Raw genomic sequence first — 27,904 nt, 5'->3', positions numbered from 1 at the left:
TAACAATACTGACACCAGAGATTTTAATCCAATATGATATTAATGTATGTATTTTTATTTGTGAGAATAGCAACCATACTTATTAGAATAAAATTGTATTTATATTTATATGCATTAAATAACATGCATATGATACAATAAATAATATATATTTATATTAAGATCAAATAAAAGGAAAACAACTTACATGAAAGTATTGACATAAGAGATAATATCCCTCATGTAGAAGTCATTGTTTCTGTACATTCTCCTAACCATCCTTGAGATGCCTTTGAAGTCATTTTGGATCTTCCTGAGCTCAGCTTTTGTGTTCTTGGCCATCTTTTCAACAATATCTTCTAGTGTCATGGACACTTGGTTAAGTTTTTGTCCCATATCTTCAGTTAAGAATTCACCTATGCTATCAAGAATGGCAGCAACAACATGAGAAACTCCACTGTATTCTTCCAACACAGCCTGTTTCAGCTCAAGGAACATGTCATCATTCCACATAACACGTGTAGAGAGTAACTGGTTCGTCACAAGTTTCAGAGAAAATATGCTGTCTAGCTTTTCAGTGCCGTAAATTGTGTGGTGAGCTTTGGCAGTGATCTCTCGTTTGTGAGGCATTCCAATGTAGACATTGTAATTTCTGCTCATTCCATAGTTTGCGTCAAACTCAACACTTGGTTGGGCTGAATTAATTTGGAACTTAAGTGCAAGAGGTTCTTTCTGGTTCATTTTTGTTTCCACAGACACAATTCGGACATCATTTTTATCTTCCATTGATCCTCGAAGCATAAAGGAGTTCTCGTTTGTGCTGATTTGCACCTCAACTTGTGGAATCCTGTGGTATACCTTGGTGAAAAGTTCAATCATACGATCTTGGTCGTGTTGATCTAGGTACTTCACGGTCACTTTTCTGGATACCTGCTCAGAGTCGCCGAGTTCTTCATAGATTGTGGATACGTCAAGCTTGGACACGGGGTGTTTCATGCCAACTTCGACATGGTACTTTTCAACATTGTTTGAAGATACATATAAAACGATATGATTTTCTTCGTATGGGGAGTATTGGAGTTGGTACTCTGCTGTGACTTGTCCAGTACCGGTAAGTGATGTTTCACCACTAATTACGATATTGTGTTCCAGAGCTGAGTGGATCACTGTGTACTCGAATCTCTTTGCTTTCCTGTTCCAGTCGGTCAAATCGGAAATCACGTACTGAATTCCAAACTTCTTGGTAGGGTCGTTGATGGCATCCCATTTGAAGTTGGCACTGCAGGAAGTTTCCACATTAGAGGTCTTGTGATTACCTTCATATTCAAATGAGCGGAATGGGAAGTCTACTCGAACAATTGTCCTGGCGCTTGTGGACTCCTTTTCCAGCAAAAGTGAGTATCCAAGCACCTTCTCATCTTCCCAAGACAATGCAAGTGAATTTTCCAATTTTGATTCAGTGGTTTCTACGGCACTTTCAATTTTTACAACTCTAGTTGGTAAAGTGATCTTTAATGTGAAGTCATCCCTGTTTGAAGATTTCTTTGTGAATTGTATTCCCAGTTGAGAGTCTTGCTTTCTGTTCATGTTCCAGCACAGTTCACCTTCAACATTAACATCGCTTGGCAAAATTGAATATGAATATTGCAAGGACATTGGTTGGTAAGAATTCTGTAGTTCGATCTTGGATGAACCATCTGAAGATAATGCTACAAAGTTGAAGATAAGATCTCCATTGTAACTGGCGCCAGTATTGAGAGTTACTTTTCTGACAGTTCTATCAAGTAAAACGTAAGCTTCAAAATTCTTTAGTGTCTCGAAGGGTGATTTTACCTCCATTTCTGCGGTAACCTTGTCCTCGGAGTACATACAGTTAACATTCAATGACGCTTCATGCTCATTCAAGTTCATCTCCAATTTACTGTTCAGTGAGGCTGGTCCAAGAATTCCGTTCGCAGTAAATGCTAATTCATTCTCATTGAATTTGCCCTCAAACAGCCCATGGTACTTTCCGTTTTTAAGTTGACTGACCACGTTCATGGACAAAATTTCCAAGTCTCGGAATGGAGTGTTAATCTTTGACTTGCAGTCCATATTGGCCCAGTTTTGGAAAAAGTAGTCAAACTCAAGACCCAACTTCTGACTAGAATACTCAAGCTCTGCATGAACTGTTTTGCGAAGAGTGTCTTCAAATCTCAGTGTCAACGCATATTTTTCATAGCCCTGGAATGGAGTGGTAAGTTTTACAATCGTTGTGTATGCATCTCTTTCCAAAATAACCGATGAACTGAATTCAATTTTGTTTCTGTTCCATTCGACATTGACGCTAGCATCTCCCAAGCTTCTTACATTCATATCTCCTCTCAAGTTCAATTCGTAGTGTTCATAGTTTCTGAATGGCGTGTTGAATTCCATTTGCATTTCATAAGGTCCCCCGTAGTTAACTAACACTGAGAAATCAATTTTTTGCCTCTTACATTCCATTGCAGCAGTAAGAGCAATGTTTCTGTGACCCTTGCTGAGAGAGCCATACATTCCATATTCTCCTCCAGGCAAACTTAATGAAATACGAGGTTCCGTATTAAATGCACGCAGGGGAATCTTAACAGAGAAGTCAATGGTCTCGTATGATCTGAGGGGTGATTTAATTGACAAGTGAGTCACAAATTCCTCCCTTGTAATCTGATAATCGAAGGTCATCTTAGCTTCAGGGAATGATGGTAAGGATGATTGCACTTGGAGGTCAGCATTCAAACCACTTTGCATGTTGCCATTCGCGATTAGCTTGAAGTAGGTAAGAGGCTCAAAGGGTGTAATGATATTGAATTCTGCAGTTAAGTCTGATGAAGTGTGAACTGAACCATCAATCTGCAGGGTTGAACTTGGAGTTGCAAGACGTATAAGTCCACGTAGTTTATTGTATGTATTTTCTCCCTCAAGAAGAGCTGTTATTCTTCTACTCTGCAAAAATGGGCTTTCAATAACAATTTCACCATTGAGTGGATTTCGCTGCAATTTTGCTGAAAACTTGTGCACAGCGTTTCTGAATTGCACAATCATTTCAGCCTGAGGTACATCTCCAAATTGAACTGAACCTTCGATGGAAGTTGTTAGGCTGTGTGTGGAATCTACTTTAACAATCAGATCCTTTCTGTTGTATTTATTCAACAAATTGAATGATGCATGATGGATCTTGGATGCAGCCTGGAATGAAACATCGGTCAATAAATTGCTTGCATCATTCTTGTACAATCCATTAAGACTCATTTTTCGATTTGCGAGGAAAGGCGATTCAATTTCTACTTTGAAAGTATAACCGTCAGTATTTTGTAGCTGATAGTGTAACTTATGCTCATCATTTTCTGTCTTAATGACCACAGAAGCGAGATTATCATCCTTCCTAATATTAATATTAATATTGTCCATATGAAAGAGCGCCAGTTTCCAAGTCTTGCTTAATGTAATATCGAATTCCTTTTGGCCGAGTGCATCGCTGCTAATTTTTCCTGTAAGTTTCAAGTCATCATCATTTTGAATTAAAAGATAAGCTGAATGGAAAGAATCGCCAGAGTAGCTTGAATCAAAGATGTACTTGTTTTTCTGTATTTCCATGTTAGCTCGAATGTGTTGTTCTGTCATAAGCAATGGCAAGTCAACGTCAAGTTGTGTTGACATGCGGTTTGCTGTCCTTTGAGCCATGGCATACACACTACCTGCATGGTCTGGGTACTTGTACTTGAAGGATACTTCCACAGTTCTACCAGCATTCAAAACTGTCAAAATCTCAAAACTTCTTTCTGGTATATTCCAATCAGGTGCAACAAAAACAGCATTGATTTTAAATGTGCCTGCACTAACCTTGTAGCTACCAGATAATTTGTTATTGTTGTAATAAACATCAGCTTCTACATCTCGAATATTAACAAAATTATATGATCCCCCTGCTGAAAAATGTGTCGTTACTTGTGGTGTATCCAACTCAACACGGATGTCAACGCTGTTTTCGGTTAGAACATATGTTCCTCCAGCCTTGTATGTTGCTGAAGGTAATGTGACAGAAATATCTGCGTTGAAGTTCTTCCAGCTGTTTGAATCAACAGTTGCATCTACTGCTAGGTGTGGCAAGCTTTCAATAGGAAGTTCAGCCTTAATCTTGACTTGAGTCTTCTTGAAATTTTCATTGTAAATGGAAGCACTGAGGCTTACTTTCTTATTCAGAGCCGTGGCTTCAAGTTTTCCATCCATCTGCTTCTTGTCGTTGTACTTGAAAGAAAGGTAGGAGTTTAGTTGAGGCAAAACAGTGAATGGTGTATTAAGTAGAAGGTTTCCATTGATAGCTTGGCCATTGTTGTCAAACGTAAAATGCATATTCATCTTTTCAAACTGTCTGTATGGTGTGATTAAATTGAACGTGCATTCAATTGATTTCATGCCAGTGTTTCTGACAAATGCATCAAGTTCGACCTTCTTGTCATCCCAGTTGATGCGTCCTTTGACTCCATAGTTGTTTATGTCATTCCTTAACGATCCGTAGAGGACCATTCGATAGGTGTCCCATTGTGCTATGGTGTTTACTCCATATTCAAATGTATCGTAAGAGTATTGACTCGATAGCCTCATGTTACGTAGGTTCATGTAAGGAGTCTCAAGTTCAAGTACCAGATCTGATGGCCTCAGTGTTGAGGTGAAGTAAACTTTCTTTCCAAGAGCCCAGTCGGCAGACAAGGTAAATATCAAGTTCTCCAAATCGACGTAGGTGTTTAGCGTGAGCTCTTTCCATTTGTTGAATGGTGTTTTGACGGTCCCGTTGATGGAGTATACCTTATTTTCGAATTCATATGATCCTGAGAGTTCATACTTCTTGCCAGAGTAATCGAGCACAACATCTACATATCGTGTGCTAAAGGTGCTCGACAGAGTTCCAGATGTGAATGGTGAGAGAAGGCTGACTTTTGCATTTCCATGTCCTCTTTCGTAAGAAGATTCTCCTTTAAGTTCAATTCTTTGGTCGTCGAACATAAATGTCAGGACACCAAACTTCTGGGCATCAACTACATTGACTTCAAAACTTACTGTAACTTTCTCAGCTTCAAAAAACATAGCAGGTAATTTCAAATCACCTTTGATGATGCCATTGTCTACAACCCATGACACTTGCATTTCATCCTTAATATAATCGTATTCAACAATGAGATGTGCCGTCTTTGTTGCTTGTCTGAGATCATAACCTACGTCAAATGAGATCTTCTTACCATTGCTGAGTGGAGAATTGAAGTCCATCTGAAGGTAGGAGTCTTGTGTTGTGTAGTGTAGTTTACCATTGATTTCAATATTTTGTGTTAATCCCTGCTGAATTGTTACTTTCATTTCATGATCCAGGCTCCTGTCATATGTACCAGAGATAGAGAAATCCTCTATGATGTTAGATTTGAGTTCTAGAGAGAAGTCAACTTTGTTACTATTTCCTGTCATTTGTCCTCGTAATTCGACCTTCTTTTCATCCAATTCTGCTCCAATGTCTGCACTTTTCTTGTAATCTTGTAACTGGATTGTGTAGGCAAGGATAAGCTTATAGTATCTTGAAAATGGTGTAGAAATATCCAGCTTCATGTTCATTGGCGACCAGTTGAAAGACATTGACACCTGCTCATTCTTTTGCCATTGAAGGTCTATCGCAGCAGAAACTCCAGAAGTGTAATCATACGTGGCTCTGAACAAAGAATTCTCCAGATTTGTGTAAGGAGTTACGAGCAATACGTTGATGTTGCCCTTCTTGTGTAAGGATTGTAGAGAAAATGTGAATTCTGACTTTTCATCTTCCTTCTCAAAAGAGAGTTCAGCTTGCTTGGAATTTCCTCTGAAGTCATATCTTCCAGAAAGATGGAGGTACGTGAATCCTTCTACTGGAGTGTTGAGAGTAAATCTCATTTGTGGATTCTCATAGTTATTTGGCTGTAAGTTTCCAGAAAGCTGGACTTTCTGACTACCGTACTGGAAAACTGTGACAATTGTTTTCTCAGGGCTGGAGAAATCGTAGTCCAATGTGAAAATGAATGGATCCGTAAATGGTGTTATAAAGTCCACTTTCACGTTAGATAATAGTGTTCCAAGCGACATGAAGCCATTCAGATAAATCCTGTCTTGCCTTGTCCATTGCAGGGAAGTTTCAATCGTAATTTCCTTCTTGTAGTCGAGCTTGGAGTCAAACGAGATGTCTTCAAAGTTTTCGAAGGGACTTCTAAATTTTATCTCCATGGTCGCATGCTTTCTACCAAATTGTGCAGAGCCATCAAGATCGATTACATTATTTCCATAGGATAACACGACCCGGGAGCCAAATTTATTGCTCTTGGCATTACTCCATTGGACGGACAAGTCATACTTGTCAGTGTATGGACTAGTGAAGGTCATCTTACCATCAACGTTGCTCCACGTGTCCTGGTTCATGATTATGTTAAGTTCAGTCTTCTGTTCATGACCAGCATCAATGACCAAATCAGCCCTCTTCTGCATTGCTCCATTGTCTAATTTCCAGTTGATGTTTATTTGTTCGTAGTCTTGCACTGTTGAGACGAAGGTAAGTTGACCTTGAAGGTCCTGATGTCTCAAAGTAACTGAATATTGCAAGTCACCAAGCCGTAGTTCACCATCAAGCGATTTGTAGTCCTCACCTACATTGTAGCTGCATCTGAAATCAACAGATTTGTACTGCGTGAGAGGTGTGAGAGCTTTAATGTCAAGCTTGCCTTTCATTCCAGTGTAGATTAGTTTTGCTGTCACTTCAGTCTTGATCACATTGTTGATTTCCAATTTCAGATTTGCTCCTTTCTCTTCACTTTGCAAATCATACTTTCCATGTAATTTGATATTCTGATACTCCTCTAGTGGTGTTGTAATTTGAATCACACTATCCATTTGAAGCTCGTCCTTGAACAAGGATGCATCCAGAGTGAATGTTTCGGAACCAATTTCCAACTTTGAAGCAGCTGTTTTTGTGCTGTCACGCAAATCAAATTTTCCAAAAATACCTATTTTGCCATGATCGTAATGTGGTGCATGTATATGGCCTGTTATTTCAGCATATCTTGGTACATGCTTAACAGTCACTTCTACCTCTGTAGCCTCTTCGTTCTTATTTAACTGTACCCTGATTGACTTTTGCTCATCCTCCATGCTGCATTTGCCAGAGAACAAAATTGTCTCGTAACCTTCAATGGGAGTTTTCACCAAAGCTTCCACAAAATCATCTCCATAGCGACCGTCGAAAGATACGTGTTCGAACCTCCTGATGGGGGTGTTGATTTCAAACTTCAGGGCTTGCTCATCAAAGCCAATGAGTCCAGAAAATTCTTTCCTCATGGAATTCTTTTCAAAAATAAACGCCACTGTCTTTTGTTGTTCAGACAAGTGTAAGTCCAGGGAAGACTGCATTTTTTCATAATTCTCAAAAGGTGAAACAATTGAAACTCGAATCTGTACAGTATCAGGCTTTCTAATTAAGGTTCCTGTCAATTCAAGTTTGTCGGAGTTCTTTTTGCTGAGGATGGTCATTGATTTCATTGTTGGTGTAGAACTGTATTGCACGTGGAATTGAAGTTCTTGGAAGTCTTCAAATGGTGTAGCCACGTCCATCTTCACTTCTATGGCATTTCTGTTCTGCATGAACAATCCGGAAACTTGAATGCGGTCAGCGTTCTTACTCAGGATGAGTGAACCAAGTTTCTTGTAACCCTTGAAGTCATAATGACCTGAAAAGGTCAATTGCTCATAAACTTCGAAAGGTGTATTCAGCTGAAGATAGAGAGATGTTTTGTCAAAATTCAGGGTAACAGCAAAATCATCCTTATTACCATTTCTTTCGAAGGAAAGAGCTGCAGACTTTTGTTGAGCTAAATTCTCATAGTTTCCAGTCATCGATACATCCTCTAGACCTTCAAAGGGTGTTATTACATGAACTCTAGCACCATCTTTGGTTAGTGCAACACGACCTTCAAGCGACTTCTTTTCACCATTCTTTTCAAATCTTAAGGATCCTGAGTAGTCGGATTCAAAATCATAATTTCCATGCAATGATATGCTCTCAAAGCCTGTAAATGGTGTCACAATATTTACTTTTATTTCTGAAATTTTTGTTGCAAATTCGCCACTGAAAGATACTTGAAGCAGCTGATCATTCTGTAAAACCTTGACCATGATTTGTTTCTCATTATTCCTGAAGTCGTAATTTCCTTCCATGTGGATCTTTTCAGATCCTTCGATTGGAGTTGTTACATCGATTTGAATCGCAGAGTGAAGTAATTGACTGAGCACTGAACCAGTTACTTCATACTTATCGTTGTTTTTGTGCAAGGTGATCACTCCTTGCTTGCTTGTACTTTCCAAATCACATTCTGCATTTAAGGACAGTCTCTCATAACCAGTGAAAGGTGTAAATACTTCAGCTGTCACCTTACTCTGTCCTAACGTAAAATGTGCTTCAAAGTTATTCTGTACTCCGTTGTGTTCCGTGTTTACGGAAATTACTTTTTCTATGCTGTCGAAGTCATATCCCATCTTAACAACAACCCTATTGAAGTTCTTGATTGGGCTGTATAGTACAACTTTAGTATCTGCTTTCATGTCAGACATTGTAGCAGCGACCAACAGTTCAGTTGTGCCATGATGTGTGTTGATCTTACAGCTGATGGACTTGTCTGGTGTGTCTAAATCATATTTGAAATACATGTCCATATTTTCGTAGCTTTCAAAAGGAGTGACAATTTGGAAAGCCCCCTCTGCTTTCAGGAATCCTTTCTTCTCCAAAAGTCCACTGAGCTCTACTTTCTTATCATTCCTTGCATAGTTAAAGACTACGGAGTGTTCGTTTGCTTTTGTCACAAGCTTTCCTTGCATTTTGATGTCTTCCAGACCTTCAAAGGGAGTCTTGACTTCAAGCAAAGCATTCTTCATATTTGCTTCTCTGGATAATGAACCACTTATGTCAATATTCTTGTCATTCTTCTGAAGATACAACTGAACTGTTTTACCCTCTGGTTTAGTTTCATAGTGCAATTTGAGACTCACATCTCTGTAATTTTCTAATGGAGTCTTCAACTTCAATACACCATCACCTCCAAATTTATTCATTGTACTTTCCATGTTAATTTCTATTGTGTCGTCGTTTCTTTGTAGCAGAATTGCAATGTTCTTCTCGTTTCCAAGTAAATCATACTTTGCTGACACTCCAAGATGCTCGTAATCATAAATTGGTGTTTTGAGAGAGACTTCCAAGTACCCAACAGTATTTTCATGGCCAAATTTTCCCAAGAGTTCAGTCTTAACATTATTGAGCATGACTGACATTTCTAAGTGATGATTTGTTTGAGATCTGTCATAACTGCCAACTAAAGAAAGCCGTTCCATGTTCTTGATTGGGCTTATTAAAGCTAGGCTTACTTTTCCAGTATTATAACCAATCAGGGCAGAGCCAGAAAGACGAATTTCATCAGAATTTCTCTTGAAGGTAGTTACAGCCAGTTTTGTAGGATTAGTTAAGTCAACATCCACAGACATAAAGAGTTCTTCGAAATTGTAGAAAGGCGTCTTGATTTGTACATTACCCTCGTACTTTCCAGATTCGATTCTTGCCGATCCCTTAACTTCCATCTTCTGTTGTTGATACTGTCCAATCAGTTGGGCAGTCTTCTCATAGCTCAACATGTCATATGAACCTACTACATTCATAACTTCATTAACTTGATCTGAAACTATCTTCATCTCCCATGATGCCTTTAATACATCAAAATCTCCTTTTATGTCAATGTCAGTTTTCCTATCTTCCCATTCGAGCAAAACATGACCCACCTTCTTTGCATTGGTTAAATCATATTCAGCTTCAAGTATTACTGGTTTGCAAATAGGAGTTTTAAGATTAAGTTGCAACTTCCCTGACAGAACATTAAACACCAGTGCTCCCTCCAATTCAATCCTTTTGCCCTCCATGTAATCTAACGTCATTGTTGGTTTGTAGGTTCCTGGCTGGTGCTGAAGAGTAAACTGCATTTTGATTGGGTCTGCCCATGGCGATGAAAGGTATCCACTGAGCTGAGTTTCACCATTACTTTGTGCATAGTTGTATGTTGCCAGTACTTCCTTACCGTTAAAATCAGCATGCAATTTGTGTTCGAATAACCCATTCCTCAATGTTTGTTCGTTAATGAGATACGCTAAAGATGATGGACCACGTGTTTCAATTTTATTTTTCCAATTGTATCCATCTTTGATTTCAAGCTGATGTAACAATAGTAGGTCAGTTACCTCAATTTCAGTATCGTAAGTGTTTTTGTTCTTCCAGTGCTTTACGTGCATCTTGAATTCTCCAGATGTGAAAACTGAGCTGGAAGCTTCCAGTGAGTATTCCAGCAAGTGACCAGTTCTAGATTTTTCATATTTTCCAAGCATAGTAAATTCTGTTTTCTCCTCATTCCATGTACCTTCTATATGACTGTTAACATTACTTCTCTCGAGGATGTTCTGTACCTTAGCTCCCATTGTGTGTCCAGGTATATGAAGAGATGTTTCAATGTTCAAGTTTCTTATATTTGTAGATCCTTGAATATTGAAATTGACAATAATATTGTTTCCAGACAATACTTTTATATTTTTATCTAGAGGATCTCTAGGTGCGTTGAAAGTTAAGATGACTTTTAATTCGTCCATTCCTGGTAACAAGATTTTCGCAACAGTTTCCATTGTAGATGACTGTTTATTACTTCTTTGAACTTCAATGGCTGCTGTCTTACTATTGAAAATGGCCGTTGCACCACCAAAGGAAGTGTATTCGTCATATTTGTATTTAGCATCCAACGAGAAGAGCCTGTAGTCAGAGAATGGTGTTGTAATTGTCAACAAAGCATTTGCAGAAGTGTCTTCTACTTTGGAATTGAAACTGTAGGAAATTTTTTGATATTCGGACCATGCCAGCTCACCAGAACTTGATATTCCATCCCTGCCCTGTGTATGCACAATATTCCCATTTACTCTTAGTGTTGGGGTTGTGAAAGAAATAGTTCCTTTGAGATCCATTGTTTGTTTAGTGTTACTAAACCAGTTAGAATCGAGAGTTACTTCTTCGCCATCCCAATCGGCGACAGCATAGGTGTTGAGCTGAGAATCAGTATGAGAGTGTTCCAAATCAAAAGAAATGCTTCTGTATCCCGGGATGGTTGTTCTAATGAAAACATGTGCTTTTGTGTTCTCTCCCTCACTTGAGCCAGAGAATTTGAAGGCAGCTGTCTCCTGTTGCCAAGCAGCATTTATCTGAAATAACAAAATATACACATAGAATTACGTACAATATGCAGTGTATATATTTTCACTTATAGTAAAATCAAATTTCGTGTGTTACATGAAATTAGGTTCGCAATTGGGTGTAAACTCCTTTTTTTACTTTCTAAAACATAATGTGAAAGGTAATATCTAGAACTGAGCTGATACTAATGATTGATTGATTTATTAGCATCCGTTCAACTTTTACAAAGTTTGGAATTGTCTCATTGTACATGTACAATTAGAATACATCTATAAAACTACAGACATAATATAAGATACAAGAGATAAGAGTATGAGATACAATATATAATATAAAATAAAATAAATGCATTCTCAATGTTATTTTCTTGAGACAAATTGGCTAAAAATTTTGTTTCTATTCAATCTTTGCTTCAACTTCTATGACAGTATGTACACATATACAGGGTGTCGCAAAACTCTTTCAACAATGCTTGGGTGCTGGTAGATATCATAAAAACAAGTAACTTTTCCCTATAAAGTTTACCTCGAAAGCGCGTAGTTTCTGCGTTACAAGCGCTTAAAATTTATCCTGTACATATGCAACCCAACACAGCAAACGCTTGCTCTGACATAACTACCAGGGGCATGTGGCAGGGTTGCCACTAGCATTCCTCATTAAGAGAGACGACTTGAAAACAACAACTTGGGAGTCTTACCTGAGCAAAATCCAAAACATTAATGATACTTGCGATGTTGTAAGAAGCATTGACAGTATTTATAAGCTGACAAGACAAATAATGGGCAGACTGAAATTCAAGATTACTCATTCTAAAATATCTCCATAATTGATTGATTGATTTGGTTTATTTTAATTCACTTTTCTGCAACCTTTCGCTAATCGCGAAGATGAGGATGATATGATGAAATAACAAATGACACCAATGTCTAGGCCAGGATTTAAACCCGAGATACCTGATGCCGTAGCGAGCTGTGCTAACCACATCACCACGAAGTGTTTTGTGTATCATGCGATATCAACAATTGCAAGGGAGATGTGAGATATGGGAAATCCACGAACGAACAAATGTAAACATGATGTGTTTGCTGCCTCATCTCGAACACGCAGACTGTAATGTTATTACAATTTATTTATTAGAAAATGATTCCCATCTGTCCTAGCGTTATTGCTATTCGTGTTCGTCTCATAAGGAAATAATTGCAATGCTCTTTTAATTTAATGATTGATCCATTAATTGATTGATTAATTTGCTTTATTTTACTTCGCTTTTTGTGCCACTTTTGGCTAATTTGCAAAGATGGGGATGAGTGATGATATGATGAAATTGATGAATGGACACTCACAAACATCCATGCCCAGGCCAGGATTCGAACCTGGAACCCTTGGCGTCGTAGCGCGATGTGGTTAATTTCTAGTGTATCATTGCTACAGCTGTTGATTTGAAATCTAATTGCAGTTTCGGTATTGGAAAGTATAAGTTGGATTTTTTTTTACTGATATAAGTCGATACTTTCCTGGCATTTTGAAAACTGTCAGGAAAGCCAAGGTCCGCAAAAATGACATGGAACACAGTCTTAATTATTCTGGAAGTTATTCAAAATTCGAGGTTTCCATTGATTTTGTACCAATATTGTGTGAACAAAACCTGTATTTTTTGATTACATGAAAGGCATTTTAATATTCTGATGTAATTCTATTAAGGATGGGGACACATCAATCGGTACCCTATAGGTATCTGCTGATATAGGCACATTGGTGTGTCAGTTTATTGGAAAAGTTACCGATTAATTTACCGATCCAATATGTCTATAAATATCTTATAATTTAGTGCAAAATTCTGCCATTTTTGTTATAATGTTTATGGATAATCTCCATACCCTACTTTTTAAAAAAGTAGATGTCTAAATATACATAATCTTTTGCATTGCAAATCAAGTCAATGAACCATTCAGATTCTTTATATATCATTTGGTATTTTTTATTGAATTGGTAGAATATCAGTTATTGATATCAGTATCAGCCAAAATTTCATATTAACCCATCCGTAAATTCTAGTATGTAACACATTGCTAAGCAAATTGTTCACATTGCTAAGCAAATTGTTTGTGGGTAGTAGAAGAGGTATACTTTATACTTTATAAGGTATACTTTTTACTGCAATTTTTTAAATTTAATATTGTTTTCCAAAATCTAAAAGAATATGAGATGAAGACGAGAAAACTCACCTCAGCCTCAACTTGATATCCAGCAACTTTGCATACAGCAGACAGAGATTGTGACTCCAGACCAGCAAATGGAGTGGTAAGCTTAGCTCGGATGCTACCTTCATGTTCTCCTACATCCCAGCTCGATGAAAAGCTGATTTTCTTGATCGGGTCCCACTCCAGTTCTGCAGTAATTCCATTTGATCTGCATTACATTAATAGAGCAGACATATGTGAGTAAAGATAATTTTAACTTACTAATTATCCAAATTATACATAATTGCAAACAAGAAAAGATTTGATTGATAAAACATGTATGCATGTAGTAAAATTTTCGATTTAATGAATCATTGACTTCATGCCAACATATATCATGTTCAAATTTATTGTGGAATTTGTACCACATGTTAACCATATGTTAAAATTTTTAATATGCTATGAAGATTTTGTACAATAAAGTATCAGGTAAAATACAAAATATTTTCAGAACAAAATCATCTATGTATTTCATAGATTGTGTCATACAATTTTACTTAGTGTTCAAAAATTAAATTTATCAAAATTCATGTTGAGAAAGCAAAATATTACCAGAAACAAGCATAATAAATTTGCTGTGTTAAGAACTTAAAGTAATTAAAAGTGATATTTGTATTTTGCCCATGCCTTAATTTGCTTTAATTTATTCCCATTCATCAGATCATATGTTTTACTAACTGTACAATGATATTGATCAATCTTTTACTTGCATACTTGTATATTACAGTGCCAATCTTGTATATACCTAGGTAAATTATGTTTTATTTTGCATGTTTAGAGTAGTTTCCTTTAATTAAGTGTTGACTTTCAATTTTGCTACCAAACTTCCCAGATTCAAGTCCCAGCATAATTAATTTCATCTATTCATCGCTCATTTTGCAATTAGCCAAAAGTGGCAGAAAAGCAACACTAAATAACACAAATAAAAGTACAAAAATACAGTTGAAATCAAAGTAACTTGGATGATAATGATTAAATAAACACAAATCAGAATGCTCATCTCTCTGAAATGAGATAGAAAATGAAAATAATAGGAAATTCAAAAGCAGGATCTCGGAAGAATGTCAGAGAAAAATATGTAATTAATTATCATATCTTGAAAATCTTTCACTTGAAACAAGCATTGTATGATGTTTTTATATCTTAAAAAATTGTCATTTATTGGCTCTATGGCATTAAATAATTTTGTTACTTCTTTCCAAAGTCAAAATATTATTTAATATTTACAACTCAATTTGTTTCATAAAATAAAATCTTTATATAATTATTTTAATTACAAATAAAATGGGGGGGCTCCCGATGGCCTTGTAATGAAGGGGTTCCGGGTTCGATACCCGGTGGAGGCACAAGTGATTCGGATCCCACTTAAAACTGTAGGTCCAGTCCCAATTAGCCTTCCTCTGCATGATGTGGACTTATAACCAAATTCCAAAAACTCAGAGAAAATGACTTACAGATATGTTACACCTCCTTGGACAGTTTTTCCTGGATACTGCAGCATCACTTCCAGCTTTTCATCTGAACACATTCCTCGGAAGTAAACTTTTTTGGTCACATCCATGTCACGATCCCAGAATAATTGAAATTCAATTTCTTCTTCTTTGTCATTAAACTTTAGCTGTAAAAACAGAATGGAACAACATTAGCAAAGTAAGTTTAAATGAACTATGGTCATTGTAATTTGCATGTAAGATGTGCCTCAAATTAGTCGTCTGAAAATTTGACCTGGTTTATCGCAACAGTTCTTATTTATTGTATATATTTATTAGAAATTAGTTAAATATAATGGAAACAAAACGCCAGTGCAAGTAAAACAAAAACACAAATCCAAAAACTTCAAATTTTCCGGCATTTTTTATGTACATGAAAAAAGTTGGTTTACAGGTGGTAAACAAGGTAACATGGGAGAATGTGCCACTACCTCAAATAAAACACCACATTAATGATAGAATGTATTGACTGAGTGAAAAAGGTTTCTTGTATGAAATTTAGAAAATATTAATTCTTGCATGTTCCAGTAGCATTATGCTTCAATTTACAGAAGAATGTTTCTAGAATAAATGTGCAATTCTTGATAGGTAAAAAAGGCAATACATAATTCAGTTCCTTCTTATTCTTGTTTCAAAAGACAATGATGACATATGTACTAATTACTAAAGTAGCACAAACGAGACAACAATTGACGATACTTGTTGTTGAAGAATTAAAATAGAATAGCAATAATCCACTCTGAACGTCACAATATATCATCAGATTGATGTTGATGATTACAAATTTGCAGTAACATGCTATGCCATGTGCCTCACATATCCACTTCTAGCTTTGTCAACACAAGGGAAAGACATTTGTCCCCACTGTCACTTCCACCTATCCTAAAGCCATTGAGAATTCCTCACCACTGAGGATTCCAAATTGAACACTATCAGCACTGCTACAAGTCCAGAGCTACAACTATGTTGATGAATTATAATCTCAGAATGAGGGTTTCTGGTGGAAGTTATGAAATGATATGTATCTAAATAAAAAATTTTACCTATTTATTAATACTTTTTAGCAATAAATATGCATTTTCTTTCTACTCAATCTCAGAACACAGTTTTCTACACAACTTTCAATGTTGTTAAGTCACATTACTGTTTAGCAGGTAACAATACCAAATGTATTTCTTCATAACTTGCAATGTTATCAAGTACTATTACTAGGGCTGAGTGGATAATAATACCAATGTATCAGTATTGGAAAGTAAAGGCATGATTTTAATCAACAAATTTGGCTGATAAATTTCTGGAATCTGGGTATCTCACAGACACTGCAAAATTCCATGTAACACGTAATATTTTGATTACCTCGTATGTGAAATTATATTAAAGAAATAACTTTGGTAAATTCCAATGAGTACTTGCATATTAAAATTTATAAATATTCTGAACTACTTTAAGTTGGTAGAACCTTTAACTACAGGTATTGGTATCTGCAAGAATCAGGCAACGGTAAAAAGGAAAGTTCCCTGTGCATATAGCACCATGCCATGAAGGCACATATTAGGGGATGTGGGGACAGGGCCCCACATATTCTCTATCTAGGCCATTTATGGAGGTGATGTGATCAGTACCATGCTCCGGCTACATCACCCATTGATTTGAGACTAGGTGAGCCCCAGAGCTGCTTTATGCAGCTTTAGGCCGGAAGAATTCTGACCTTAGATCACCCACCCTGGGAATTGAACCCGGGTCTCCCACATGACAGTCAGATGCACTATCTACTAGACCACTGCAAGAATTGGAAAGAGTATTGACATCGTAATCAGTATCAATTAATGCATGTTATGTAACCTTCAAATCTCACCTTGGTATCAAGAACAATGTGTTTCTTAAGGTTCAAATCAAGAGATAAGCCTTTCTCATTTCTGTCATTCAGCAGCGTAATTTTGCCATTGTACTTCTGATTTCCCAAAACGATATCTCCTTCCAGCTCGTGCTTGTCTCCTTTTGTGTAGTGGATGTTGGTGATGTAAGATGTGTCGCCAATCATCAGTTTGGTCTTCACGGCACTTGTTTGATGGGCGGCTGTCACGTCTCCCGAAAACTTCATGGGTTCGTAACCTGGAATTTCAGCATCGACGTTCATGCTGTGGTCAACAAAGACTTGATTGGATCGGTCAAAGTAGGTTCCTCCCATTCGAACAACCTTATCGTGAGACCATTGAGCGCTCAGCTTCAGGTCATATTTCTTTGGCTCGACCTCGTTCACTTCAGCATGAAGCTTCAACTCCCTCTTTGGATATTTCACGTCAATTGAAAGTGTTTCTGTGACAGGGTCTGTTCTGTGGACGTACTGTATGTCACTTAGAAATTCTCGCTCCTTGCTCAGATGAGCTTGAATGTGGTTAGAAAGACTGACTGGAGTTACCTAAAAAAAAAGATATATATATATATATATATATATATATATATATTACACATGTAATACATTCTTAGGTTAATTTAAATAATGTAGTTTAGAATTATTCATGGAAGCTAAGTTATTTTCTCACAATTATGTTTTTTCAGAGCTCCCACCTAGTGTAATGGTTATCCCTGCTGGAAACTTATACTGTTTGCAGTAGACAAAATCTTCTGTTATCAATTGTACTCTACTGTGTTCTCATAAATCTACTGAAACTCAATGGTTTCCAACTAAACACCTTCTGTAGGCCTAATGTACATGTACAGTAGAGGAACTACAAGTGAAATATTGTTTTCAGTATTACATGTAATATTGTATATAGTGTATTTAGCTTAACATGTTGGCTTTTCATTCCTCCTGATAAGCAATTTGGTTTTATATCTATTTGAAAATCTAAACACAGTAGATGTTCCAAAACACCGATCTACTGAAAACCGTGCAGTAGAGAAACTACAAGTGAAAATATTTCTTCAGTATTATATTTAATATGCATGCAGTGTGTTTAGCTTAAGAAGGTGGGTCTAAATATTACATTTCATTCTTCCTTATTAACATTTTTTATTTATATTTGTTTGAAAATCTGAACACAGAAGATATTTCAAAACACCTATTGACGTACTGCAAACAGAAGACAGAATTTTCAGCAGAGAAAGCACCATTTTCTTGATGTGAGCACTCTCAGGTTCAATCCGTGGTGGGAGCTCTAAAATTGCAGTGTAGGCCCAGAATTGTGAGAACAATTGGAGAGCTACTTGAAAACAATAGTAGTGGACTCTGATGTTGAAAGCCAGAAAGCTGTGGTAGTGTGACTCAGTGCATTGACCATGTGACACTCAACAAAAAGCCACTTGGCAGGCCTTGACATTCATTCACCTTCTTAATTAATGTATGTATTAATTATTTTTTATATTGTGTAGTAGTTGTGGTGTGTGTGTGTTTATATTGTGTTATAGTTGTGATGTGTTTGTGTGTGTCTTGTGTAGTAGTTGTGATGTGTTTGTGTGTGTCTTGTGTAGTAGTTATGCTGTCTAATGTGTTTGTGTTCGTCTGGTGTAGCAATTGTGCTGTCTAATATGTTTGTGTTTGTCTTGTGTAGTAGTTCCTCCATTCATATCGGGGGTTAGGCGTAGAGCTGACAACTCTGCACTGTAAAAAGACATGTCAAGAAACAGAAATATAAGGCCATGGATGTTCCCAAGGTAAAATATTCCGGAGGTAAAATAGTCCCCCGTTCGGATCTCCGGGTGGGGACTACTTTGGGAGGTCCCTGGACTAAGGATAAGATCTACGTTAGGAATAAGAAAAATATTAAATTAGGCACCTGGAATGTTCTGAGCCTTTACCGGCCTGGGGCATTTCAGTGTACAGTTAATGAGATAGTGAAGTATAAATTAGATGTAGTAGCTGTCCAGGAAGTTAGGTGGCCAGGAGAAGGAAATTGTAAAACTAAAAATTATACTTTTTTCTATGGTGGTACTGAAAATCATAATTTTGGAACAGGCTTTTTCATAAATAATAGAATTATCTCGGCTCTTAAAACAGTAGAATTTATTAATGATAGGATATCATATGCAGTTTTACAGGGTAGGTGGTGTAAAATTATTTTAATAAACATACATGCACCAACGGAAGATAAAGATGATAATACTAAAGATGATTTTTATACAGAGTTAGAACAGGTCTTTGATAAATTTTCTCAGTATGATATGAAAATTCTGTTAGGTGACTGTAATGCACAGATTGGCAAAGAAGATACATTTAAACCCACGATTGGTAAAGAAAGTCTTCATGAATTAAGTAATGATAATGGTATAAGATTGATTACTTTTGCAACCTCAAAGAATTTAATCGTGAAAAGTACCACTTTTAAACATAAAGATATCCATAAATATACCTGGTCTTCTCCAGATGGTAAAACTCATAATCAGATAGATCATATTCTCATTGATAAGAGAAGGCATACTAGTATAATTGACGTTCGTACACATAGAGGTGCTGACTGTGCCAGTGACCATTATTTAGTAATTGCTAAATTAAGAGAAAGACTCTCAGTGATAAATCATAAGCAACAAAATCTAAAAGTTATAAAATTTGATACAGGAAAGTTTGCTGATGAACGAATTAAGAAAGATTACCAAATTAAACTGTCAAATAGATTTGAGGTTTTGCAGGATTTAAATGATGATGAAAATATAAATGAAACAGACGTAAATAAGAATTGGGAGCACATACGTAATGCAATAGAATCAGCAGCTAAAGAAACTATAGGATACCATAAACCGAGAAAAAGTAAGCCATGGTTTGATAATGAATGTCATAATCTAATAGAAATAAGAAATCAGGCTAGACTTAGGTGGTTAAATAACTCGGATGATACAAATCTAAGCAATTATAATACAATAAAGCGAGAAGTTAACCGCACGTTTAGAAGTAAAAAAAGAGATTACTTGAAAAGCAAAATTAACGAAATTGAAATAAACAGCAAAAATAAAAATATCAGAGATTTATATAAAGGTGTAAATGAATTTAGAAAGGGGTGGCAACCTAAAGTAAACTTGATAAAAGATAAAGACGGTGATTTTCTAGCTGACCCAAGCGATATTCTAAATAGATGGAAGAACTACTTTAATGACCTTTTAAATGTCCATGTAGGAGATAAATCAGAAGTAAATGAAGTACACACAGCAGAACCTTTAGTTCCAGAACCTAACTTGACTGAAGTTAAAGATGCTATTAAAAGGCTTAAGAATAACAAAGCACCTGGCATTGATTTAATACCAGCTGAGTTAATTAAATATGGTGGAAATTCATTAATATGTCAAATTCATAAATTAATTTGTTTAATATGGAATAAAGAAGAAATCCCTCAACAGTGGAAAGAATCCATAATTGTTCCTGTGTTTAAAAAAGGTGATAAAATGAACTGCAATAATTACCGTGGAATTTCTCTACTCTCAACAACATACAAAATATTGTCTAACATTCTTTTAACAAGACTAACCCCATATGCTAATGAAATTATAGGTGATTATCAATGTGGATTTAAACGTAACAGATCAACTACAGATCAAATTTTTCACATCAGACAGACACTTGAAAAAAAGTGGGAATATAATCAAAATGTCCATCAGGTATTCATTGATTTCAAAAAAGCATATGATTCGGTCAAAAGAGATAAATTATATAATATATTAGTAGAGTTTGGAATACCTAAGAAGCTTGTTAGTATGATAAAAATATGCACCAGTGAAACAGAAAGTAAAATTCGTGTGGGTAATAATATGTCTGACAAATTTATAATTCACGATGGGTTAAAACAAGGAGATGCATTATCTCCATTGCTCTTTAATTTTGCCTTAGAATATGCTGTAAGGAAGGTAAAAGAAACTAAAGAAGGACTAAAATTAAATGGTGTGACTCAGTTGTTAGCATATGCAGATGATGTAGACTTACTGGGGGATGATATAAATACGATTAAGAATAATGCTAAAATATTTTTCAAAACTGCTAAAGAGATAGGTTTGGAAGTTAACAAAGAGAAAACTAAATATATGCTTACAGGCCGAAACCAAGTGTTAGGTAATAATCAAAATCTAATTATTGATAACAACTCGTTTGAACCAGTTTCCAAATTCAAATACTTAGGAGTAATATTAACAAATGAAAATTATATTAAAGAGGAAATAAAAAGTAGGCTTAATTCAGGAAATGCATGTTACTTCTCTCTTCATAAACTTTTGTCTTCTCGTTTAATATCTAAGAAACTAAAAGTTAAAATATACAAAACAGTAATTTTGCCTGTAGCATTATATGGATGTGAAACTTGGTCCCTTACATTGAAAGAGGAACATAAATTGAGAGTATTTGAAAATAAGATCCTTAGGAAAATCTTTGGACCTAAAAGGGATGAGGAGACAGGTGAGTGGAGAAGGTTACATAATTTAGAACTACATAATTTGTATTCATGTCCAGATATTATTAGAATAATTAAATCAAGAAGACTTAGGTGGGCAGGCCATGTGGCACGAATGGGAGAGGAAAGAGGAGTTTACAGGATTCTTGTTGGGAAACCAGATGGTAAGAGACCTGTAGGAAGGCCAAGACGAAGATGGAGGGACAACGTTGAGATGGACCTAAAGGAAATCGGTAGGGATGGAAAAGAGTATATAGATCTTGCTCAAGATAGGGACAGATGGAAGGCCTGTGTTGCTGCAGCCATGAACCTTCGGGTTTAAGAAGGCTAGAGAGTTAGTTAGTTAGTTAGTTAATTAATGTATGGAACTAGGTCTTTCCTTGAAAAAAGAAACTGTGTACTTAGTATTTCACATTTTTTCAGGAGACCAAGATAAAAAAAATAACTTAAAATGTGGGAAAATGTAAAATCTGGAAAAAAAATTATAATATTTTTTTTACAATGAAAATTGAGTGTATAATGCAAGAAAATGTAAAATCGTATTTCACTTTGTTTACTTTGAAAAATCAGGACACATGAATTATACCTTTATAATAAAAAATAACCCTTGATGCAACAGCCCATGAGGACCAGGTCCTATTTACCAATTGCCGGCCTCACTCACTCACGGTCCACGCTATGAAACCCCAGTCTTTGGTGTAGGTTCCCATGACCAGGTTACGCTCCTCGTTCATAGCTCCCCAATTTCCTCGCTATGGTGGGTGGCCACCAGTCCCGTACACAGGTCGAAATCTAGGAGAAAAATTGTTACACTTCCCCCAGGAGACTCAAACCTGTGCACGTCCAGTAGCCTGAACCCAAACCATGATGCCTTAGACCGGACGGCCACAGTGCAAGACTTGAAAATTGTGCCTTTATATTGTTAAAAATTACAAAGCGGAAGGATTTTGTGCTGACATTTCTAGAAATATCAGATTGGAAAAAATATTGACAGTTTTATCGATAGACTGATCCATCAATATTCCTATATTGACTGATATAATTAGAGAACTGGTTAGTCTGTCTCATCCATAATACCCTTATAAGTTTGCTGCAGATGTACACGTGTTAATTTGGTTGATAAATCAATCGCCTGTCACACTTGTAGCAATCCTGCACAAACTGTTAAAATTTGGTATTGTAACATCTCTAATTTGTAATCTTACGTTTAGCATAAATTATTTGAAGCCAAAACACTTATCAGCATGGAATCTTATGTTACATTTTATGTTATGAAATTTTATAATAAACAAAAGGAACTGAATTCATTATTTACAATTGTGTTTTTACATGCACAAGGAGACTTACTTGATGTTCAACTTCCAATAGATAATCCACATCCTTTGCTGGACACACAAGAGTAAACTTGAAGATAAATTCTTCTTTTTCATCGTTGCTCTGTTGGTTTGAATACTTTTGCTGGGTTTCCCACTTCGTTGAGCCAACTTGTAACATTCCAGATCCATCATAGTAACCGTCACTAACTTGCATGTCCCATGAAGTTTTCAGGTTGTAGTCAGGATATTGGGAACTCTGTAACATAGTGGAATAAGTTAGTTCACTCATAGTGTATGTTATTACTAGGTAAAGTAACAATGAAATAGACTGAATAGTATTTCATGAAAGGTCTTGTAATATGAAACAGGAATGAAATTAATGCTGAAATTTTATATTTTATAAATAAATAAATAATCAGTTTTAGAATAATATTTCAACAATTTCAAATAGTATTAACCAGGTGAGTTGAAAGGATAACATCTTGCAGATATCCTGTAAGTTGCAGAAGTACTTGAAATTTGTACTCTAGAGTATGAGCAAATTATTGTCACATTTCATTTTCTGAAAATAATTTTTGTTACACTAGCAAAAATAAATAAATTTATATTCACATAATGTACTTTTTTCATGTCAAAAGGACAAATCCTTTATTAACAATAACAAATCTTGAAAAGAATGGAACGTGATCCATAGTAAATTGTGTCTTGTTGAATTTTGCAAGTATTAGTTCTCGCAGAACTATCATATAGTATTTTACAGTGACTTTTCGCTCAAATTTTCCAAATGAAAGGAGTAACAGATCAACAAAAAGATTGTAAAATGAGAGACTTCTAACAGCAAAAGACTTAATACCATCTCCTTATTGTCATCTCTCTCTCTCTCTCTCTCTCTCTCTCTCTTACAAAATTTCTTGGCATGTCATTGAAATTTGCAATTGTATTTATAGTTTGTAATTTGAAGTTCTTCAATTGTTAATATTTTACCCACCTCTCATTATTTTACACTGACATATTTCTGTTTATATAATTTAAATTTCTTTGAAATGTATTTGTGTGTGTGTTTGTGTGTAATACATTAGGCCTAAATGCAATGTGTACTTACTGTCAGGGTGAAAAAAGAGTTATGCCTGTACAAGGCTCCTTTGTTTGTGTTCTGGTATTTCACAGAAAGATCAAGCGATTGATGTGGTCCTTGTTGAATTGAGTATTGCAGAGTAGCTTTTGAAGTGAAGTAATTTTTGGCACTACGTATTGTACCTTGCAATAAGCCATCGACAACATAAGATTTTACATTGGCAGAAATGTCATACTTATTTCCATCCCTGTTAATGTCACCTGGAATAAAAAACAAACATATAATACATTAGTAATAACATTTAAAACTAATGTCATGACATTCGAAATGTATATTACTTTATGCAAATTACCCAGAAGGTGTATTTATGCTTCATGGGGAAACACTTCTACCGAATGTGTTCATTGTTCTAAATTCATGAATCTACGTTTTGGAGCCGAGATAAGACTTCCTACCAATAAAAACCTCTTCATTATCTTCTTACCAATGTTCTTTTTTTCAAGAATTTCTAGGATTCCACATCAGATGTAGATTTTAATTTCTAGCTGGGATTCACTCACTCCCACATGCATGTAAATGCTACTAGAAAATGAAATCATGTTTCTTGTGAAACGTCAGTGAGAAATGAATATGGATGCATGGGGGATGATAAGGTTGATTGCCCTCCCAACTGTAAGTAACAAGTTTTATGGCATATAATATTCCTAATTTTATTGGTTGATAAAGTATTGTATGTGTTTGTTCCTTGTTTTGTTTTTCATTTTTTGGAGTTTCACAAGAATGATGCTATTCTCTAATTTGTATTTGTATCATTTTTCTGGCACTTTTGGCTAATTATCATGATGAGGATGAGTAAGGATTAGAATAAATTGATGAAGGTACATTCAGAAAGCAACACTAGGTTCAGGCCAGAAATCAAACTTGTAAGCTCCAGTATTTAGATCATAGTCAACCAGTCAACAAATGTCACCTTTGTCCTTTTGTTTTACATTGAAGTTTATGCCACTATTTTTAACATGACTATGGGATCCTGTTTGCAGTGATGAACGAACACAATATTCCTACCTTCTTCGGAATTTTCAGTTTAATGTGCTAATCTCTCAAACAGATCAAATGAAGCTTAGAATAAACTCTCAGGTTGTTGAGATATCTGACAGAATATCTTCCCTCCAAAGTGTAATTTCTGGACCAGCCACTGGGAAGAATTCAAACCTCTGTTCCAAAACTGTGAGAACTTTAAAAATATTTGAACCATGAAATTTAAAAGTGTAAGAAGTCTGGATAAATTACATTCATAAACTAGAAGTTACTTTAAAGTATGATAAATATTGCATTAGGTAATGAACTCTCGTGAATGATTAAGGATGAACACAATAAGAATAGTAACGGCCATAAAAGTACTAAATTACTTCAGTGATTAAAAATTAATATTTGTCCTGTGTGTTACAATTGATACATCAAATCAAGTAATAATTACTGTTGCTCACCTGATATTTTTATTGGTGTTTCTGTTAATCCGGTTAGAGTCAAGTCTGTGCTGTACTTCAGTCCTTTTACATAATTTACACTTCCTCTGAGGTCGACCAATGGCTGCTGGTAAAGTGTCATTGTTAAGGATGGTTCAAATCGCCCTGTCTTGCCATTGTGGATATTTCTGACTTCTCCCTTGAAACCAAACACTTGGTGATCATCCACGATAAATGTAACATCACAGGACTTCTCACTGTCTGTGTATTCATACTTTGCATTCGCTTGGATTTTTTTGAAAGGTGTTATAATGTTCACTTTGAGAGAAGGAATTGTTTCATCCAGGATGAATAATGCCTTAACTTTTCTGTCGGTCTGTGAACCGGGGGTATCAAACCCAAAGGTAATTGTTTGGATAGACTTATCAGAAACACCTTCAACTTGCCATTTATATTGCAGTTCGTATGCACTGAAGGTGTCAGTTTTCAACAACTGCAGCTTATAAGAAGCTGGTCCTGTCAGTGGGAAGTATGGGGCTTCACTCACAAGGGAAGCATTTGGATATTTAAGTTCTTCGCACACTTCAATGCCAATTGATCTGCTGAATGCTGGCGATGTGCAGCCCTGGCTTGTCTCGTAATCTTCCTGAATGGCAGCTATCTTGTATTCTTCTTCACGGTGAAGAATGAAAAGTTCAGAACTGACGTCGACAATTTCCATCTTTTCTCGTGGCATGTTCAGCTTCATTTCTACTAAATCTTTGCCACGCATTTTAATTTTACCATCCAAGTATGTGTTTGTGTGAAGAAGGCTTACCATCTTCAGACCGTTTTTAGCCACAAAAGCATCCACAGACATGACTGTTTTGATTTCGACAGCCGCGCTCGGCATGATGTGCCCCTCGATGTCCAAAATGTTCTGGTTGAAGAATTCCTTGGTGTTCATCTTGCCACCCATCTTAAAGCCAACAGTTGCGCCACCGTTTACAGTCAAGGTGAGAGGAAAACCAATAGATGTTGGGATGATGTAAGAGCCATCGAGGAAAACAAACGAATTTGTGTAGTCAATGTCCTGCTCGTGTGCGATCTTGAGGAGCATATCAATAGGATTTCCAAATCCAGTCTTTTCAATAAGGTTATCCAATCCTTGGAAATGCGTGTAGTGCAGTTCATTTCCGAACATTCTAAGGTACAAGGAACCCTGAGGTTCTTCCGTGAAAGTGCTTTGGACGTCAAAAGTTTCTCCAAGCTGGTTAATACTGTTTGCATCATCATTCTGGTTCCGTGCATTGTGTAGAAGCTTGTTGATTGAATCATCTGGGAAGTAGCCATCAGGGCCAAACAGAGATTCGACAAACCCTTCAAAGCCTTCTACTCGACCTCCCACCTCGAGCAGATTGATAGATTCACCGAAGAGATCCAGCGTAAGGTTTAACATCGCAGATCTTGGTAGGTAAGACTTTGTGGAGAAAATCAAGTTGCTCTCAGCTGTAACTCCAGCGTTCAGTGCATCCGAATACAATGAGCCTTCATAGTTCCTTGAGAATTTCCTGGCATCTGTGTTGAACTTGTTTCTGAGGAAATCATTGTGCAAAAGTTCCTTCACTCTTTGCTTCGTCTGGCTGCCTGTTTCTTGAAGATTTGTCAAGTGAGTCCAAACGAATGAACCGACTGTAAAAGAGAAATGAACAAATTGCATTATTATCACAAATATCAGATATCTTATATTTATTTTTTAAATTTACTTTACAGAAAATGGGTGGTATTCCTCATAAAAATTTCATAACTTGTCTTTTGGATAGGGTGACCATAATATTTTAACCCCAAAACGGGACATCCCAAATAAGGTCAATTTACCACCTTCTGAAAATTCGGTTAGGCCTAATTATAAAATTATTGTTATTAACATATTATTTATTATTAGTTATTAACTATGGATCACTTAAATGATACATCATAGACAATAAATGAAATATGATCTCCTGTTGTCAAAAGATGATAATTATTATAATCTCGGTGTCACTTACATCATGTTTCTGGTCCCTTCTGAACAGTCTTTGATGTTATTCCTACACTGAAGTTAAGGAATACCAGAAGTATTTGTCAGAAGAACCAATAACGAGACAAACAGTGCTATTTAAATAATATCGACAGGATAACTGAGACAGGCCTCTGAAATGAGACTGTCCTGGTCAAAACGGGACGTATGCCCACCCTACTTTTGGAATACATTGAATAGGTGTACAGCATTCAACAATTTTGATAGCCTTTTTTTTTAAAATCTGAATTCTGAAATAAAACCTACAGCCACAATGACTTAAACTGCATAATTGTATATGAAAAACAATCAGAGATCATATTGAAGTATGTGTATTTTCAATAAATAAACAATGCTACAGCAAATACTTTTAAAATTTTGTTGAACATTTCACAAATGCCTCATTTTTATATTCAGGGATTATAAGGTTTTACCTGCAAGAAAACAGAATGTGAATCCTTTTTGGCACTGATAATGCAAACACAATGAGGTGAAATACCAGGCAAGATTTTAAAAGTACTTTAGTTCTTTTATTGATACTATCTACTGAAGATATGTAGACATGTTCCTCACAGCATTATAATGTTGCTTTAAAATAATTGTAGTTAAATTAGACAAGAATAAATATATAAATCAATTTAA

General features: G+C 36.0%; 1 protein-coding gene across 1 annotated transcript in view; it reads right to left on the bottom strand.

Annotated features, from left to right (window-relative positions):
- The window catches only part of LOC146001464 (uncharacterized), an 84,200-nt gene that overhangs the window by 13,806 nt on the left and 42,490 nt on the right, over nt 1-27,904 (bottom strand). The window contains exons 11-17 of the mRNA XM_083138790.1: nt 25,246-26,895; nt 23,786-24,018; nt 22,715-22,939; nt 16,855-17,418; nt 14,964-15,127; nt 13,495-13,678; nt 188-11,277 (exon numbers count right to left, since the gene is read on the bottom strand). Of these exons, the coding sequence (XP_082994916.1) occupies nt 188-11,277; nt 13,495-13,678; nt 14,964-15,127; nt 16,855-17,418; nt 22,715-22,939; nt 23,786-24,018; nt 25,246-26,895 (14,110 nt within the window). The remainder of the gene's footprint in view (nt 1-187; nt 11,278-13,494; nt 13,679-14,963; nt 15,128-16,854; nt 17,419-22,714; nt 22,940-23,785; nt 24,019-25,245; nt 26,896-27,904) is intronic.

Source organism: Lepisma saccharinum, chromosome 17 (genome assembly GCF_977018435.1).
Source record: "Lepisma saccharinum chromosome 17, izLepSacc3.1, whole genome shotgun sequence".
NCBI classification, from domain to species: domain Eukaryota; kingdom Metazoa; phylum Arthropoda; class Insecta; order Zygentoma; family Lepismatidae; genus Lepisma; species Lepisma saccharinum.
Note: the sequence above shows the minus strand (reverse complement) of the source record. Positions and strands in the feature narration are given on the sequence as shown.